Source organism: Schistocerca nitens, chromosome 4 (assembly GCF_023898315.1).
Source record: "Schistocerca nitens isolate TAMUIC-IGC-003100 chromosome 4, iqSchNite1.1, whole genome shotgun sequence".
Lineage (NCBI taxonomy): Eukaryota > Metazoa > Arthropoda > Insecta > Orthoptera > Acrididae > Schistocerca > Schistocerca nitens.
The window spans coordinates 193,973,243-193,991,822 of NC_064617.1; the positions used below are offsets into that span (position 1 = coordinate 193,973,243).

The 18,580-nt window shown below is 44.7% G+C and overlaps 2 protein-coding genes across 6 annotated transcripts in view; one reads left to right on the forward strand and one right to left on the reverse strand.

Moving 5' to 3' along the window:
• The window catches only part of LOC126252287 (calcium uptake protein 3, mitochondrial-like), a 558,826-nt gene that overhangs the window by 137,704 nt on the left and 402,542 nt on the right, over positions 1-18,580 (reverse strand). The gene's annotated exons all lie outside the window — the stretch shown is intronic.
• Positions 3-18,580, forward strand: part of LOC126252201 (GTP-binding protein Rhes) — a 559,471-nt gene continuing 540,893 nt past the window's right edge. Inside the window, exon 1 of the mRNA XM_049953071.1 lies at positions 3-85. Coding sequence (XP_049809028.1) covers positions 61-85 — 25 coding nt within the window. The 5' untranslated portion in view covers positions 3-60. The remainder of the gene's footprint in view (positions 86-18,580) is intronic.

Genomic DNA, 18,580 nt, shown 5'->3' on the forward strand with positions numbered 1-18,580 from the left:
CGCGGAGAGGTGCACCAACTGGACATCCTCGACACGTCCGGCAACCACCCGTTCCCCGCCATGCGTCGCCTATCCTTCCTCACAGGTAGGCAAACACACGCGCAGCGGACACCTCTCAAGCAGCGTCTACTGCGTCACCACAGAGCTGGAGTCTTACGTACACCGTCTAACATTCAGTGTATCGATTTTAAGTCTAGGCAAGGTCACCTGCATGTCTACGTCAGCCAGTACTTTTGTTGGTTGGTTTTTGGGTTTGATGGGGGCTAAAATCGAGGTCATCAGTCCCCAGTTCCAAACAGACATACTTGGAAAAGGCCTATACAGTAAAAGCGTAACCTCCGCGCCCAGAGGGGGGGAACACCAAAGGGTACAGAGCTAAAATGAACACCGAAGTAACACAAATAGAGGACACTTAAAAGGAGCAGAGCAAATAGTTGACTAGAGTAAAACAGTGGTTGATGGATCAGGTAAAAGGTCAACCACTCAACTACAAACGAAGAACCTCCAGCTGGAAAGCGTTGATAGAGGTACCAACAGAACCTGTTACCATAAAAGACACTATTTTGGTATCCACGTCACAATTAAAAGTCGTTGGAGTGGGTGTAGCCTGAGAAATCATGCGAAAGCGCCCACGCTAGAGTGATAAAACCCAGCTGCACGGATAAAACGTAAAACTGAGTGAGCTATAGAGGCATCATCACCTAGAACTAAAGGAAGTGCAGCTGGTAAATTGAAGGACTACCGCAAGGGGGCTAAAAGGGGGCAGTCCATCAGAAGATGGACCACTGTCAGCCCTGCATCACAGCGACACTTGGGCGGGTTCTCACGGCGAAGGAGATAGCTGTGGGTCAACCGCGTATGTCCAATTCGGAGACGGCAGACAATAACTGAGTCCCTACGCGTGCTCCTCAAGGATAAGTTCGATACGGCCGTGGACGACTTTACCATGAGAAGCTTATTTGGCGTGTTCAAGACAGGCCATTCAGAGCTCCAGACATCGCGGACTTTGCGATGTAGGGCTCTCCGGATGTCTCTTTCCACGAGAGCAAGCTCCAGGGGTGGCGAAGTGGTGGCCTGCTTGTCTAACCGATCGACACGTTCGTTTCCTGGAATGCCGATGTGGCCCGGGGTCCACACAAACATCGCTGAACGACCACACTCGGCGAGAGCAAAAACAGCATCTTGAATACCGCGCACCAAAGTGTCCCGAGAAAAACACTGGTCGAGTGCTTGCAATCCACTCAGGGAGTCACTGCATATGACAAATTACTCCCCAGGGCAGGAGGAAAGGTGAGCGAGTGCACGATAAAGAGCAACCAGCTCCGCAGTGAAAACACTGCTCCCACAAGGCAAGGAATGCTGCTCAACGTAGTCGCCGTGGATCAAAGCAAACCCAGTGCGTCCATCGACCACAGAACCATCGGTGTAGACTACATCTGCATCGCGAAACGAGGCAAGAAGAGCCAGGAATTGTTGACGAAGACTGGCAGATCGAACGGACAACTTGGAGTCGCAGGACAAATCCAAGCACAGCCGCAAGCGAGGGAGGGGCCAAGGAGGGGTAGAAGAAGAGGGCCGGAAGGATGGAGGAAGGGGAAAGGACTGGAGTGACGAGAGAAGGGAACGAACGCGGACCGCGATCGGGAGACCCGACCTAGGCCGCCGTCGCAGTACTTTTGTGTTGTTGTGTAAAGACAAACCTTACTTTTCCTCTTGCAATATAGATCATAAGATACTTTTACGTGGGCAACAGAAATTTCATGTGTACACCATAAAGTACGTTTACATGGGCAACAAGAAATCGCATGTTGCTGGACAACATTGCCCTCCTCTCTAACTGAAGCAACACGCCGACAATATTGCCAGCCAATGCTGCCCGTCAATATTTACGGCAAAACATTTCCGGGCAGAATTGATTAAACGGGCCACACAGTATTGTTGCGAAATGGACGAAAGCGAAATGCTGGAAGTGACTGAGGCTCTCTTACATTTGCTTTCCAGACAGAGAAAAGTTAGCAGAATAAAAAAGAGAAATCGGGCTTTGTGAACGTGTTCTTCTTTAAAGTAAGCGAACTGCTATCGAAACTTTAACTCATGAACTTTTCCTGAATACACACCTCTTCCAGAACATTGAAACATGATTTAAATTTATCGTAAATGTAATTGGTCCAACTGGTATGCCGAAAACTAGTATGGAAGACTGTATACCAGCCGCAGTCTGACTGGCATCAACTTTCAGTTTTCGACTTCTAGCGATTCATACACCAGTTTGACGTACAAGTATAATATCTCTTATAAAGTACACATCTCATCGATATGACTCTGCAGCGCTTTGGTTTAAGGAGTCATGGAATCCAATGTTTTTGTTAATATTTTATTGTCACTCATCGTACAATATGATAACTATGAATTTCAGTGTGAGAACTACAAATTTCATAAACACAATACACGTACGAACAGTCCTCTGAGACTTTTAAACGGTAACGAAAACACCAGTCGTAACAATTACATGTGGAACATTGCTGCCCATTGAAAGGTGGCTACACTGAGCCACAGCGCCAGAGATCGCGCTAGAGAGCATTGTTCCGCCGCCTCCACTGGCAGTGATTATTGAGATGTCGTAGTGGGCAGTGCTTGGGGAGAGCTCGTGGTAGTCAGTGCTTTTTAAGAACTCGTAGCAGAGAGTGTTTGTTGAGATGTGCTAGTAGGGAGTGCTTGCTGAGATGTGATACTGAAAAGTTCTTGTTGAGATGTGATAGTAGCGAGTCGGTGTGGAGAGATTGTAATGTCTAGAGTGCTTTTCATCAATATAAATTAAGGTAACAAACTACTTTTCTTTTCTTTCTCATTATTTCAATGTCCTGAATAATGCGTCATTACAGGTTCAGTCAACAAAGCATCTGGCTTGTGTTCTTGTATTAGAGTGTAATTCTGGTTTTCTTGAGTAATTATGGTATTTTTATTTTCTTTAATTAATTCAGTATAAATGATATTTAAAATTTCTTGTGTTATTGAAGAAGAACCGTGCCAGATGCGTATGTTGAGTCATACTTCCACACACAGAACAGTTACACTTGTGCTTTGGTTTCGTAGGTTTTATAGTTGCTGGGGACTTAATTAATTAATTGTGTTAATGAAAATTACCATTTCATTCTTTGTTGTTGTTCTATGCAGTCAGATTGCGTAATAATACTAGTCAGGGCCAACCGTTACGAGACTTCGTAATCGGACAGACAGCTACTAAAGCAAAAAAATTAAAATTATTTGCATTTTATTTTAATTAAGCCCCCATGCACCATCCATATGAAACGCACGTTGTTGTTGTTGTGGTCTTCAGTCCTGAGACTGGTTTGATGCAGCTCTCCATGCTACTCTATCCTGTGCAAGCTTCTTCATCTCCCAGTACTTACTGCAACCTACATCCTTCTGAATCTGCTTAGTGTATTCATCTCTTGGTCTCCCTCTACGGCCGGCCGAAGTGGCCGTGCGGTTAAAGGCGCTGCAGTCTGGAACCGCAAGACCGCTACGGTCGCAGGTTCGAATCCTGCCTCGGGCATGGATGTTTGTGATGTCCTTAGGTTAGTTAGGTTTAACTAGTTCTAAGTTCTAGGGGACTAATGACCTCAGCAGTTGAGTCCCATAGTGCTCAGAGCCATTTGAACCATTTCTCCCTCTACGATTTTTACCCTCCACGCTGCCCTCCAATGCTAAATTTGTGATCCCTTGATGCCTCAAAACATGTCCTACCAACCGATCCTTTCTTCTAGTCAGGTTGTGCCACAAACTTCTCTTCTCCCCAATCCTATTAATACCTCCTCATTAGTTACGTGATCTACCCACCTTATCTTCAGCATTCTTCTGTAGCACCACATTTCGAAAGCTTCTATTCTCTTCTTGTCCAAACTAGTTATCGTCCATGTCTCACTTCCATACATGGCTACACTCCATACAAATACTTTCAGAAACGACTTCCTGACACCTAAATCTATACTCGATGTTAACAAATTTCTCTTCTTGAGAAACGCTTTCCTTGCCATTGCCAGTCTACATTTTATATCCTCTCTACTTCGACCATCATCGGTTATTTTACTCCCTAAATAGCAAAACTCCTTTACTACTTTAAGTGTCTCATTTCCTAATCTAATTCCCTCAGCATCACCCGACTTAATTCGACCACATTCCATTATCCTTGTTTTGCTTTTGTTGATGTTCATCTTATATCCTCCTTTCAAGACACTGTCCATTCCGTTCAACTGCTCTTCCAAGTCCTTTGCTGTCTGACAGAATTACAATGTCATCGGCGAACCTCAAAGTTTTTACTTCTTCTCCATGAATTTTAATACCTACTCCGAATTTTTCTGCACGTTATGAAGCTTAAAAACGTTTAGAAGACTTATCCTACGTAAAACAGAATTGTACCTCACTGTTGCAGATCCTCTGCAAAGACTGTAGCAGCGGGAAGATCCCCTCTCAGACTGCTTTCTTTCTATATACACTCGAAGACAAAAGATGAAGCACCACGACGGAATTATCGAAATAGGACAGAAATCTGTATACGTGAAGTGCATGAAAAGACAAACAAATGAGTACAATTTCACAACAATGGTATGATTTATTCAAGAGAGAGAGAGTTTCACAAATGTGCAGCTCAGTAACGCGGTGGTCCATATCTGGACCTTATGCAAGCAGTTATTCGTTTTGCACTGCTTAAAGTTCTTGGACGTTCTCCTGAGGGATATCGTGCCAAATTCTGTTCAACCAGCACGTTAGACCGTCAAAATCCTGGGGTGGTAGGAGAGCCCTGCCCGTAACACTTCAAACGTTCTCAGTTGTGGAGAGATCCGGCGACCTTGCTGGCCAAGGTAGGGTTTGGCAAGCTCGAAGACAAACAGTAGAAATTCTCGCCATGTGCGGGAGGTCATTATCTTGTTGAGGTGTAAGCGCAGAATGGCTTAGCCGCTGATGAAACTTCCAGGCTGTATGGCCGCGGTCAAAAAAACTTCCTATTCCTGACGTTTCGTCCAGAGCTATGCCTGACTTCTTCGGAGGTGCTCATGACGACGCTGAGTCTTTTCAACTGAAGAGCCGGTCGTTGGAGACCGACGTATCTACTGTGCAAAGTGGGTGTGGTCGAGTTTACACGTGATCAGCAGAGAACCTTTGTCAGAAATAAAACTTAACTATCGATTGTCGCCTGTCAAGGATTAAAAACTTATCAGTCGATTCTACACAGCCACTGTCCACATATCATTATGTTTTATGTCCGCCCCTGGTAGCCGAGTGGTCAGCGCGACGGAATGTCGTACCTAACGGCCCGGGCTGGATTCCCGGCTGGGCCGGAGATTTTCTCCGCTCAGGGACTGGATGTTGTGTTGTCCTTATCATCATCATCATTTCATCGCCATTGACACGCAAGTCGCCGAAGTGGCGCCAACAAGAAAGACTTGCACCAGGCGAACGGTCTACCCGATGGGAGGCCCTAGACACACAGCATTTGCGTTAAGTTTCATTGCGTATTTTCTGTTATAATTATCACTATGTTTATGTATTTCGATGGCTTCTCTATATAGTCGCGGATAATTGTCATAATCAAAATTTTATCCATGACAGTCACTTAAATTTGTTCTCAACTATCGAACGTTCATCGGTTCTTACGCTTACGTTTAAATGCAAATTATACTGTTCACACAGCATAGCAGCAGATGTACGATGAATAGAAAAAGAAGTACTACGTATTGTTTTTTGTTACAATGAGATTTCTTATACGTAACGCCGAGATTTCTTCACAATGTTTGCCCGCAACTAACGTTGTTCCATTTATAATACGAAATCTTTCACATCTATTGTTTTCTTCTGTTTCCATATTCCAACAAAACCAATAACTGATAATCCACATTATGCAATTTAGCGGTAATCGTTCCCCATCATTGAGAGATGAACCACACAGATCGCTAGAGGGAGTAACCATAAGTTTGTAATATTAACGGTAACTTTTTCCGTGATCCCACCGCCCTCTCCTGCACAACAAGGAGACTTAAGGAGTGAGTGCATAACATTACAAAAATCCCAGCTTGAAAAAGAGTACATTCATGAAGATTTCAAATCTTTAAATAAAATAACACCAATATTCACGTCTGAATTACACTACTGGACATTAAAACTGCTACACCACGAAGAAATGCAGATGATAAACGGGCATTCAATGGACAAATATATTATACTAGAACTGACATGTGATTACATTTTCACGCAATTTGGGTGCATAGATCGTGAGAAATCAGTCCCTAGAACAACCACCTCTGGCCGTAATAACGGCCTTGATACGCCTGGGCAATGAGTCAAACAGAGCTTGGATGGCGTGTACAACTACAGCTGCCCATGCAGCTTCAACACGATACCACAGTTCATCAAGAGTAGTGACTGGCGTATTGTGACGAGCCTGTTGCTCGGCCACCATTCACCAGACGTTTTCAATTGGTGAGAGATCTGGAGAATGTGCTTCCAGGGCAGCAGTCGAACATTTTCTGTATCCAGAAAGGCCCGTACAGAACCTGCAACATGCGGTCGTGCATTATCCTGCTCAAATGTAGGGTTTCGCAGGGATCGAATGAAGGGTAGAGCCACGGGTTGTAACCCAACTGAAGTGTAACGTCCACTGTTCAAAGTGCCGTCAATGCGAACAAGAGGTGATCGAGACGTGTAACCAATGGCACCCCATACCATCACGCCGGGTGATACTCCAGTATGGCGATGACGAATACGCGCTTCCAATGTGCGTTCACCGCGATGTCGCCAAACACGGATGCGACCATCATGAAGCTGTAAACAGAACCTGGATTCATCCGAAAAAATGACGTTTTGCCAGTCGTGCACCCAGGTTCGTCGTTGAGTACACCATCGCAGGCGCTCCTGTTCGTGATGCAGCGTCAAGGGTAACCGCGTCCATTGTCTCCATGCTGCTGCAAACGTCGTCGAACTGTTCGTGCAGATGGTTGTTGTCTTGCAAACGTCCCCATCTGTTGACTCAGGGATCGAGACGTGGCTGCACGATCCGTTACAGCCAAGCGGATAAGATGCCTGTCATCTCCACTGCTAGTGATCCGAGGCCGTTGCGATCTAGCACGGTTTTCCGTATTACCCTCCTGAACCCACAGATTCCATACTCTGCTAACAGTCGTTGGATCTCGACCAACGCAAGCAGCAATGTCGCGATACGATATACCGTAATCGCGATAGGCTACAATCCTACCCTTATCAAAGTCGGAAACGTGATGGTACGTTTCCAGAATGAGATTTTCACTCTGCAGCGGAGTGTGCGCTGATATGAAACTTCCTGGCAGATTAAAACTGTGTGCCCGACCGAGACTCGAACTCGGGACCTTTGCCTTTCGCGGGCAAGTGCTCTACCACTGAGCTACCGAAGCACGACTCACGACCGGTACTCACAGCTTTACTTCTGCCAGTACCTCGTCTCCTACCTTCCAAACTTTACAGAAGCTCTCCTGCGAACCTTGCAGAACTAGCACTCCTGAAAGAAAGGATATTGCGGAGACATGGCTTAGCCACAGCCTGGGGGATGTTTCCAGAATGAGATTTTCACTCTGCAGCGGAGTGTGCGCTGATATGAAACTTCCTGGCAGATTAAAACTGTGTGCCCGACCGAGACTCGAACTCGGGACCTTTGCCTTTCGCGGGCAAGTGCTCTACCACTGAGCTACCGAAGCACGACTCACGACCGGTACTCACAGCTTTACTTCTGCCAGTACCTCGTCTCCTACCTTCCAAACTTTACAGAAGCTCTCCTGCGAACCTTGCAGAACTAGCACTCCTGAAAGAAAGGATATTGCGGAGACATGGCTTAGCCACAGCCTGGGGGATGTTTCCAGAATGAGATTTTCACTCTGCAGCGGAGTGTGCGCTGATATGAAACTTCCTGGCAGATTAAAACTGTGTGCCCGACCGAGACTCGAACTCGGGACCTTTGCCTTTCGCGGGCAAGTGCTCTACCACTGAGCTACCGAAGCACGACTCACGACCGGTACTCACAGCTTTACTTCTGCCAGTACCTCGTCTCCTACCTTCCAAACTTTACAGAAGCTCTCCTGCGAACCTTGCAGAACTAGCACTCCTGAAAGAAAGGATATTGCGGAGACATGGCTTAGCCACAGCCTGGGGGATGTTTCCAGAATGAGATTTTCACTCTGCAGCGGAGTGTGCGCTGATATGAAACTTCCTGGCAGATTAAAACTGTGTGCCCGACCGAGACTCGAACTCGGGACCTTTGCCTTTCGCGGGCAAGTGCTCTACCACTGAGCTACCGAAGCACGACTCACGACCGGTACTCACAGCTTTACTTCTGCCAGTACCTCGTCTCCTACCTTCCAAACTTTACAGAAGCTCTCCTGCGAACCTTGCAGAACTAGCACTCCTGAAAGAAAGGATATTGCGGAGACATCAGCGCACACTCCGCTGCAGAGTGAAAATCTCATTCTGGAAACATCCCCCAGGCTGTGGCTAAGCCATGTCTCCGCAATATCCTTTCTTTCAGGAGTGCTAGTTCTGCAAGGTTCGCAGGAGAGCTTCTGTAAAGTTTGGAAGGTAGGAGACGAGGTACTGGCAGAAGTAAAGCTGTGAGTACCGGTCGTGAGTCGTGCTTCGGTAGCTCAGTGGTAGAGCACTTGCCCGCGAAAGGCAAAGGTCCCGAGTTCGAGTCTCGGTCGGGCACACAGTTTTAATCTGCCAGGAAGTTTCATATCAGCGCACACTCCGCTGCAGAGTGAAAATCTCATTCTGGAAACATCCCCCAGGCTGTGGCTAAGCCATGTCTCCGCAATATCCTTTCTTTCAGGAGTGCTAGTTCTGCAAGGTTCGCAGGAGAGCTTCTGTAAAGTTTGGAAGGTAGGAGACGAGGTACTGGCAGAAGTAAAGCTGTGAGTACCGGTCGTGAGTCGTGCTTCGGTAGCTCAGTGGTAGAGCACTTGCCCGCGAAAGGCAAAGGTCCCGAGTTCGAGTCTCGGTCGGGCACACAGTTTTAATCTGCCAGGAAGTTTCGTGATGGTACGTATTTGTCCTCCTTACACCAGGCATCACCACAACGTTTCACCAGGCAACGCCGGTCAACTGCTGTTTGTGTATGAGAAATCGGTTGGAAACTTTCCTCATGTCAGCACGTTGTAGGTGTCGCCACCGGCGCCAACCTTGTGTGAATGCTCTGAAATGCTAATCATTTGCATATCACAGCACCTTCTTCCTGTCGGTTAAATTTCGCGTCTCTTGCACGTCATCTTCGTGGTGTAGCGATTTTAATTGCCAGTAGTGTACATCCCAGAAGCATTGACTTACAATTTAATGTTAACATGAATTAGGAAGACTCTGCTATGCCGTAAGAGCGACTAGTTTTCTAAGGAAAAGGTGGCTTTTCGAGTATTCTTACTTGTCCTCCTGTGGGCCATCAGTAACACTGATAAAAATGATAAAGAGCGCTTCACATTATGACGCGGTATACGTCTGGGAGAGTCAGTTTCTGATTGCGAAAATTAGCACTTAATTCAGAACGGAAAGACATGATTGCCGCGTGTGGTCGTAATACTCCATACTAAGCGACTTTACATACATATTGCGCCACATAGTTTGCTGAGCGATAATGGACAGAACAGCTGTCGTACCGGATGTCGTTTGCATGCAAGACACCACCTGCCCGTACGCATTCATATATGATGGCACCAGCAGCCCACAAGCCGTGCCGGCTTCTCGCAGACGACACGGCGCACTTTTCATAACAAAGTTCATCCGTGAGAGCCACTGCTCACTGAGATGTGAAAGCATTGAAAGTATAGCGTATCAGGGCCAGTCTGAGTACTTTAGATAAGGAAATAATGTTCAGAAACGAATATTATCGGTTTTATTAGCATAAAAACCGTACAGCAACAACTTAAGCTCATACCAACCGTTCTAAGTGACGACCGGTAGTGTTACTGCGTGCACTACGACGGGGAACATTCTTCTGCCGCTCAAATATCCCTCTTTTAAGAGCGACAGGAGGATAGGACCCGATCAGGGAGTTTCCTCTCCAGTTTCATACCTTAACGACTTCATTCAACTCACAGAAAAAAGTCAACAGAAGCAAGTTATATCCGCCGAACGCGCTGGTGAACTTTCCCTTTACAATCTGACGATGAGGGTATTTGCTGTTCATGTGGTCTTGGGCTGTAATATCTAAGACGGACAGCTCACGGTCGTTTGAGAGACACATCCTCTTTGTGAACAGCAAGACTCACAGTCTCCGACAACTGTGACATTCTTACGTGCACCGTTCAAACTGCTAGCGGGAAACTAAGTTTTACTAATGAGACCTTAACTTTTCCTGGCGAATTGAATGCTCAAATAACTTACGAGTTTACTGCCGGGTGACGTCGTCGACCACCGCCGATATTTTGACAGGAGCACACCCTGACATTTTCAAGACACAACTGCAAGGAAGAAGCAATGTGCAAGGGAATTTAATACCTCGGTTCACAGAGGAGAAACAAGGAAGATACCACACACAGAACAAGTAACCGCAGAGTCAACACACAACCAAAGATAACCAACGTCAGAAATATCGATAGTGACTATTAATCAGCAGGTGAAGTAGCACTAATTCTGTCCCTCTGTTTGCCGGCCGCGGTGGTCTAGCGGTTCTATGCGCTCAGTCAGGAACCGCGCGACTGCTACGGTCGCAGGTTCGAATCCTGTCTCTGGCATGGATGTGTGTGATGTCCTTAGGTTAGTTAGGTTTAGGTAGTTCTAAGTTCTAGGGGACTGATAACCACAGATGTTAAGTCCCATAGTGCTCTGAGCCATTTGAACCATTTGTCCCTCTGTTTTTTGATGAGAGACAGAGCCGCATTGCAAGCAGCATTTAAGCAAAATCTACCATCTCTGTTTATAAGGTTGCTTGATAGTTTGATTTCAACAGCTTCCTTAATAACACTATCCCAATAGCTGGACGTGCAAGACAGAATCTCCGTGTTGTTGTATTCCATTGGATGACCGGTGTCAAGGCAGTAATCTGCAATAGCGGATTTGCTCGGTTGTTGTAAGCGTGTGTGACGCTTATGTTCAATACACCGGTCTTCCACTGTCCTGATTGACCAATATATGACATGCCACAACTGCAAGGAATATGATAGACCCCAGCCTTACGCAAACCAAGATCTTTTACGGACGCCAACAGGCCCCTACTCTTAGAAGATGATCGAAAAACACATTTCACATCATATTTCCTGTTGGAAATGCTTTCTGCGTACGGCAAAAAGGCCGTAGACTTAGGTGCCACTTCGTTGCTATCGTCACTCACCCATTGCACAGAAGTCTGATAGCGCAATGCACGTTTGATCTGCCTCTCACTACAACCATTCTGACGAAAGGTGGCTTCGACATGTGATAGCTCAGCTGCCAAACCTTCAGGGTCTGAGATAACGTGGGCCCTGTGAACCAAGGTACGAAGTACTCCTTCACGCTGAGCTGGATGGTGACAATCCATCCAGTGAGGGATGAAGCTGTTGAAATCAAACTAGCAAGCAACGTTATAAACAGAGATGGTAGATTTTGTTTAAATGCTGCTTGCAATCCGGCTCTGTCTCTCATAAAAAAAGAGGGACAGAATTAGTGCTACCTAACCTGCTGATTAATAGTCACTATCGATATTTCTGATGTTGGTTATCTTTGATTGTGTGTTGACTCTAAGGTTACTTGTTCTGCGTGTAGTATCTTCCTTGTTTCTCATCTGTGAACCGAGGTATTAAATTCCCTTGCGCATTGGTTTCTCCTTGAGTTGTGCCTTGAGAATGGCAGGGTGTGCTCCTGTCGAAATATCTGCGGTGGTCGACGACGTCACCCGGCAGCAAACCCGTAAGTTTTATTAGTTGATCTTTTACAAAAAAAAAGGGTCCAGATGTTGATAAAGAATAGTTGACGATGATCAGACGGGCGTGATGCATGGATTTTCAACACTAACTATGGCTACTAAGCCAGCAGACAACAGTGTCACCGATGCAAAGGTGTCATCCGGGAAAAGTACGAACAGCACGATTTTCGGTACTGTAGTCCGCTGGCGAAACTGAACACTGGCTTCAAAATCATTTGGGCTCATTACACGCACGCGATATTTTTGATGATTTCCATTAGTACTCTGCACACTTTATCCTACGAAGAATTCATTTTACAGACAAGGTGACTCGTCTCTATTGACAAATTTTCTCCCTCACGATCCAGCACCTCAAATTCTGTTAGCGATTGGCGAAAGTATTTACTAGTAATAGTGTTCCAGTTTCAACCACGTAATACGTATCACGAATCTATTACTTATTTAGAAATTCTTCCAATCCATTTGTGGCATGAATCAGCAAACCAGTGTTTAGTAGTATTAGTGGAAAACAGTCTTGGTTGCAATTTTAGTTTTTTTAATTTATCAACTACGCGTTTCATCTTATTTAGGCATCTCTAGGCTGAACTACATAGAAAACAGAGAAGCAATACATCTGTTTAAGGATCGCGATCGCGTTGTGCAGACATGGATACCTAGAAGCATGCATAAACAGATCAAATACTGAAAAAGCAAATACCTTAATTTGGTATTTCTTAGGACGATCCTTCGGACAGTGTAGTTAAAGGGCATTATTTCATAGGTTACATCGTGACATTCACTGAAACAAGCGAAATAGTTCACACTACTGTAGCATCGTTTCCTAGATATTTTAGATTTGAGTTACACCTAGCGCAGTGTGAACAATAAATTAATGAGTCACGGCTGCAGCGCGGAGCGGCTGTGATGGAAATTTCGAAGGAACGAATACACTGCAAACGTGCGATGGACAGCGTGACCCCACGGAGATACTTGTATCTAATAGGTTGTGAGAAAGAACCTGAGGCTGCATGTAACAGTGCCAAAGCACGAATGGTATTGATTTGCTTAAAGTCATTGAAATTTTAACAAGGAAAAGAAAACCATTGCAATACCTAAATAGGTTTCCCAGTACTATCAAAATGTTGAATGCCAGAATGAGATTTTCACTCTGCTGCGGAGTGTGCGCTGATATGAAACTTCCTGACAGATTAAAACTGTGTGCCGCCGGACCGAGACTCGAACTCGGGAACTGGCAGAAGTAAAGCTGTGAGGACGGGGCGTGAGTCGTGCTTGGGTAGCTCAGTTGGTAGAGCACTTGCCCGCGGAATGCAAAAGCCCCGAGTTCGAGTCTCGGTCCATCGCACAGTTTTAATCTGTCAGGAAGTTTCAAAATGTTGAATGTTGGAAACTGATTTTTTTATGAATAGCACCCAAAATAAACATTTAATAGGATCCAGTGTGGAACGTGTTATTTTATTATTACGTACAAAACAGTAAACATGGTTATTTTAGTAGTTACTTCCAATTCTGCTCAAGCCCAAAAATCTATGCTGCGAACAATTCTGTGTCGAGAATCTAGATCGGCTCTCTGTCTCTTTAAACGAGAGAATTATAGTAATTTTCTACACAGGGGGAAATTTTTTTTCTAATTAGGATTATGCCTACTGCAAAAAATCACTCTATACAGTCAATCGGCTTTCTATGTGCTGCACGCAGCTGAATCATACATTAAATGCACTTCTGCAAGTAAATGTAATGTGGAATGTTGAAACTTCGACAACTAGTCAAGAACTGTGAACACTGATAAGTTGTTTACAGTTCATTACAGATTGTGCAAGTCGCGTTCAAAAAGTAATGCAACATTTCTTTTTTTTCTGAAGCCAAGTTGGTTTTATTCAGGCATCCCAAACACCATACTATTTCCCGCTGGTTTGTCTACAGAACCCTATTTTCCAACAATCTCCGTTCAATGCGACGGCCTGACTCCGCCTCAGTGGTAGGGCTCATAATAGTACCACTCTAGTGGTCGACGCCGGAGCCAACGTCTTGCTGCATCAATAACCTGCCAATCAACCACGTACTGCTTCCCCCGGAGCGCATCCTCCATTGAGCCAAACAGATGGATGTTCCTTTTTATCATCCTATGTTAGGCGGCGAGCAACCCAGCGGCCACACACCTTTGAGAACCTAACTGGTGGACAGGTGTCTCAGCACTAGCAACACAAACGTCCTGTTGTGCAGCGAGGTGTTCGGGATCCGTCGATCACCTCGAATGAGAGTGTCCGCACGTTCCAATATTGTTGGTGTCACAGCTGGGCGCAGCCGGTCGGCATGCAGACGATCAGACAGGTTTATGCGACCTTGTTGCGATGATAATAGACGCCTCTTCCAACGATTCACCGTGATTTTGTTCACTGCCAAGTCTCCGTACACATTGTATAGACGCCTATGAATATCTGCGATGCTACGGTTTTCCGCCGAAAGAAACTCAATGACAATTCTCTGCTTGGAACGCATCTCCGTTACGGACGCCATTTTGAGGGCTATTAATTTTAACTTCATGAAAGTATAGGGGCTGAAGCGGGAATATTCCACGATTTCTCACGCCAAATTCGACATTTTTTTCAAACCGAAATCGGCAGAGAAAAAATGTTTCATTTTTTATTGGACGCCCCTATTATAAGATGGAAGATCAATGAGGCAATAAAATAAGACCAGGTTATGCTCTTAGACATACCGTAACACATGCGGCTGTAAATTATAGTTGGTTAAACCTTAAACTGAGTCTCTCACATCAAAATAAGGGACGCCATTGCGCGAAAATAGTTCCATCACATCTGTGGTACGACTGTAGCGTGTATCTTTTCACAATGCTCCGCTGATGCATCTGTCTCGCAAGGTTTATATCGTTGATTTATCGGTTATAATGGACTGAATCTTCTCCGTACAAGTGCGGCACGGATGACACTAATAATATTACAATGAAATGAATACTCCTAACTGCATACAGGCGTTGATATACGTCAAAGGGGACAGTTGAAAATGTGTGCCCCGAGCGGGATTCGAACCGGGGATCTCCTGCTTACATGGCAGAAACTCTATCCTTCTGAGCCACGAAGGACACAGAGGATAGAGCGACTGCAGGGACTTATCTCTGGCACGCCTCCCATGAGATCCACATTCCCAACTTATTGTCCCGCACTATATACGTAGAGCCCCTGCCCATTATACTCATTACTCGCTGGTTTTTGCCAATTCCCGCAATATGAATATAGTGCGGGACAGTAAGTTGAGAATGTGGGTCTCACGGGATGGATGCGTGCCAGAGATAAGTCCCTGCAGTCGCATTATACTCTGTGTCCTCGGTGGCTCAGATGAATAGAGTTTCTGCCATGTAAGCAGGAGATCCCGGGTTCGAGTCCCGGTTGGGGCACACATTTTCTACTGTCCCCATTGACGTATAACAATGCTTGTATGCAGCTTGGGGTATTCATTTCATTATAATTTCATTCTAACGAGCTGCACGGTCACCGATGATATCTGTTCTTTCTGACATTTCCGAAAGAACAGATACCATCTTCATATATACTAATAATATTACTGGTTGTTCTCACTGATCACTAGACAACTCTTTCCCAACAGGTTCTAGTGAAGTGTAACCGACAAGTAACCACCAGTGTATAAATCACGCTAATAGTCCTGATCATTATGAGCACCTGCTTAACAGCACATCGGTGTATCTTTGAGACATAGTACAGCTGCAATTCCACAAGTCCTTTGGAGCTTTCCGGATGTATGTGGCACTAGGTGTCTATGAGTAGGTTAGGCAATTCCCATGAATTACGCGCCAGTGGTTTGGTTGCGCGGAGATGGCGTCTAATGTCGTCCCAGATGTGTTCAATCGGGCTCGAATCCGAAGATTTTGGTGTCCAAAACATCGTGAGTTCACCACCATCCTTCTCAAATCGCTATAGTACAATTCTGTGCCTTGTTATTTTTTATTTATTTATTTACACGTCAAGTTCCGTAGGACCAAATCTCCGAGGTCATGTAACACATCAGTACATGAAATTACAACATAAAAGTAATAACAGATAAAAATAAATGTTTACGAACCCGAAAAAAGTCACTCCATAAGTTTAAGTAAACGCAATGAACAGCACAATAAGAATCAGCTTAATTTTTCAAGGAACTCCTCGACAGAATAGAAGAAGTGACTCTTGAGGAAACTCTTCAGTTTCGATTTGAAAGTGCGTGGATTACTGCTAAGATTTTTGAATTCGAGTCATAGCTTATTGAAAATGGATGCAGCAGTATACTGCACACCTTTTTGCACAAGAGTTAAGGAAGTCGGATCCAAATGCAGGTTTGATTTCTGCCCAGTATTAACCGAGTGAAAGCTGCTTATTCTTGGGAATAAGCTAATATTGTTAACAAGAAATGACAGTAAGGAATATATATATTGAGAGGCCAATGTCAAAATACCCAGACTCGTGATCATGGGTCGACAAGAGGTTCGTGAACTTACACCACCTATTGCTCGAACCGCCCGTTTCTGAGACAAAAATATCCTATTAGAGTTACCCCAAAATATAATACCATACGACATAAGCGAATGAAAATAAGCAAAGTAGACTAATTTTCGTGTCGAACGATCACTCACTTCTGATAACTTTCGAATGGTAAAAATGGCAGTATTAAGTCTTTGAACAAGATCCTGAACGTGCGCTTTCCACGACATCTTACGATCTATCTGAACACCTAGGAATCTGAACTATTCAGTTTCACTAATCATATGCCTGTTCTGTGAAATTAAAACGTTATGTTTTGTTGAATTGTGTGTAAGAAACTGTAAAAACTGAGTCTTGCTGTGATTTAGCGTTAGTTTATTTTCTACGATCCATGAACTTTGTTCATGTACTGCACTATTTGAAACCGAGCCAATGTTGCACATAACATTCTTTATTACCAAGCTAGTGTCATCAGAAAACAAATATTTTAGAGTTACCAGTAATACTAGAGGGCACATCATTTATATAAATAAGGAACAGGAGTGGCCCCAAAACTGATCCCTCCCTCCCTCCCTCCCCCCCCCCCCTCCCACTTGACAGTACCCCACTCAGACCCCACATCATAGCCGTTTTCAACATTGTGAATAATGACATTTTGCTGTCTGTTGCTAAAGTAAGAGGTGAACCAGTTGTGAGCTACTCCCCGTATTCCGTAATGGTCCAACTTCTGGAGCAATATTTAGTGATCAACACAATCAAATGCCTGAGTTAAATCAAATAATATGCCAATAGTTCGAAACCTTTTGTTTATCCCATCTAGTACCTCACAGAGAAAAGAAAATATATCATTTTCAGTTGTTAAACGACTTCTAAAGCTGAACTGTACATTTGATAGCAAATCGTGTGATATGAAATGATCAATTATCCTTACATACACAGCCTTACAATAACTTTTGCAAACACTGATGGCATAGAAATAGGTCTAAAATTATCTACATTATCCCTTTCCCCTTTTTTATAAAGAGGCTTTACTACTGAGTACTTTAATCGCTCAGGAAACTGACCATTCCTGAGGGAAAAATTACAAATATGGCTAATTACTTGGATAACATGTACAACACAGTACTTTTTCTGCTAGACACTCCAGCATAACCATGAGAGTCCTTAGTCTTCAGTGATTTAATTTTTGACTGAAACTCCCCCTTGTCTGTGCCACAGAGGAGTATTTCAGACATCAAACTCGGAAAGGCATTTGCCAAAGAAGTTATATAATTTCCTGTAGAAACTAAATTTTTATTTAATTCACCAGCAATGCTCAGAAGATGATTGTTAAATACTGAACATATATCTGATTTATCAGTAAGAGAAATATTTTTACTACGAACTGACTATATCGTCGACCTTGTGCTGCTGACCAGACACTTCCTTCACAACACGGACAGTTATGGTGCTGGAAGAGGCCGTCGCCACGGGGAAGACACCAAGCATATAGCGTCAATGTGCCTTCATGCATTATTCACAGGTCCCACGGAAGCCCAGGCAACTCTTCCCCATTGCGATTGCCCCCACTGGTCTGCATCCGTGGCACAGTGCATGTTTCAAAGCAGGCGTCCAATTAGATGAAGGCATATCCGAACGTGACCATAGATCTGCTGCACAAGACACGCGGTTCATCGTATCAGGCGATACGTTTCCATTGATTCACGGTCTAAAGTCGACGGTCCCGTGCCCAACGCAATCTTCACTGACGAAGTCGTTCGGTCAGCATGAGAACATGTAGCGGTCGTCTGCTGCGAAGTCCCCTGTTCAACATCTACGTGATTACTCTGCTATTCACAATAAAGTGCCTGGCAGAGGGTTCAATGAACCACCTTCATGCTGTTTCTCTACCGTTCCACTCTCAAACGGCACGCGGGAAAAACGAGCACTTAAATTTTTCCGTGCGAGCCCTGATTTCTCTTATTTTATCGTGATGATCATTTCTCCCTATATAGGTGGGTGCCAACAGAATGTTTTCGCAATCGGAGGAAAAAACTGGTGATTGAAATTTCATAAGAAGATCCCGTCGCAACGAAAAACGCCTTTGTTTTAATGATTGCCACTCCAACTCACGTAACATGTCTGTGACACTATCTCCCCTATTTCGCGATAATACAAAACGAGCTGCCCTGCTTTGTACTTT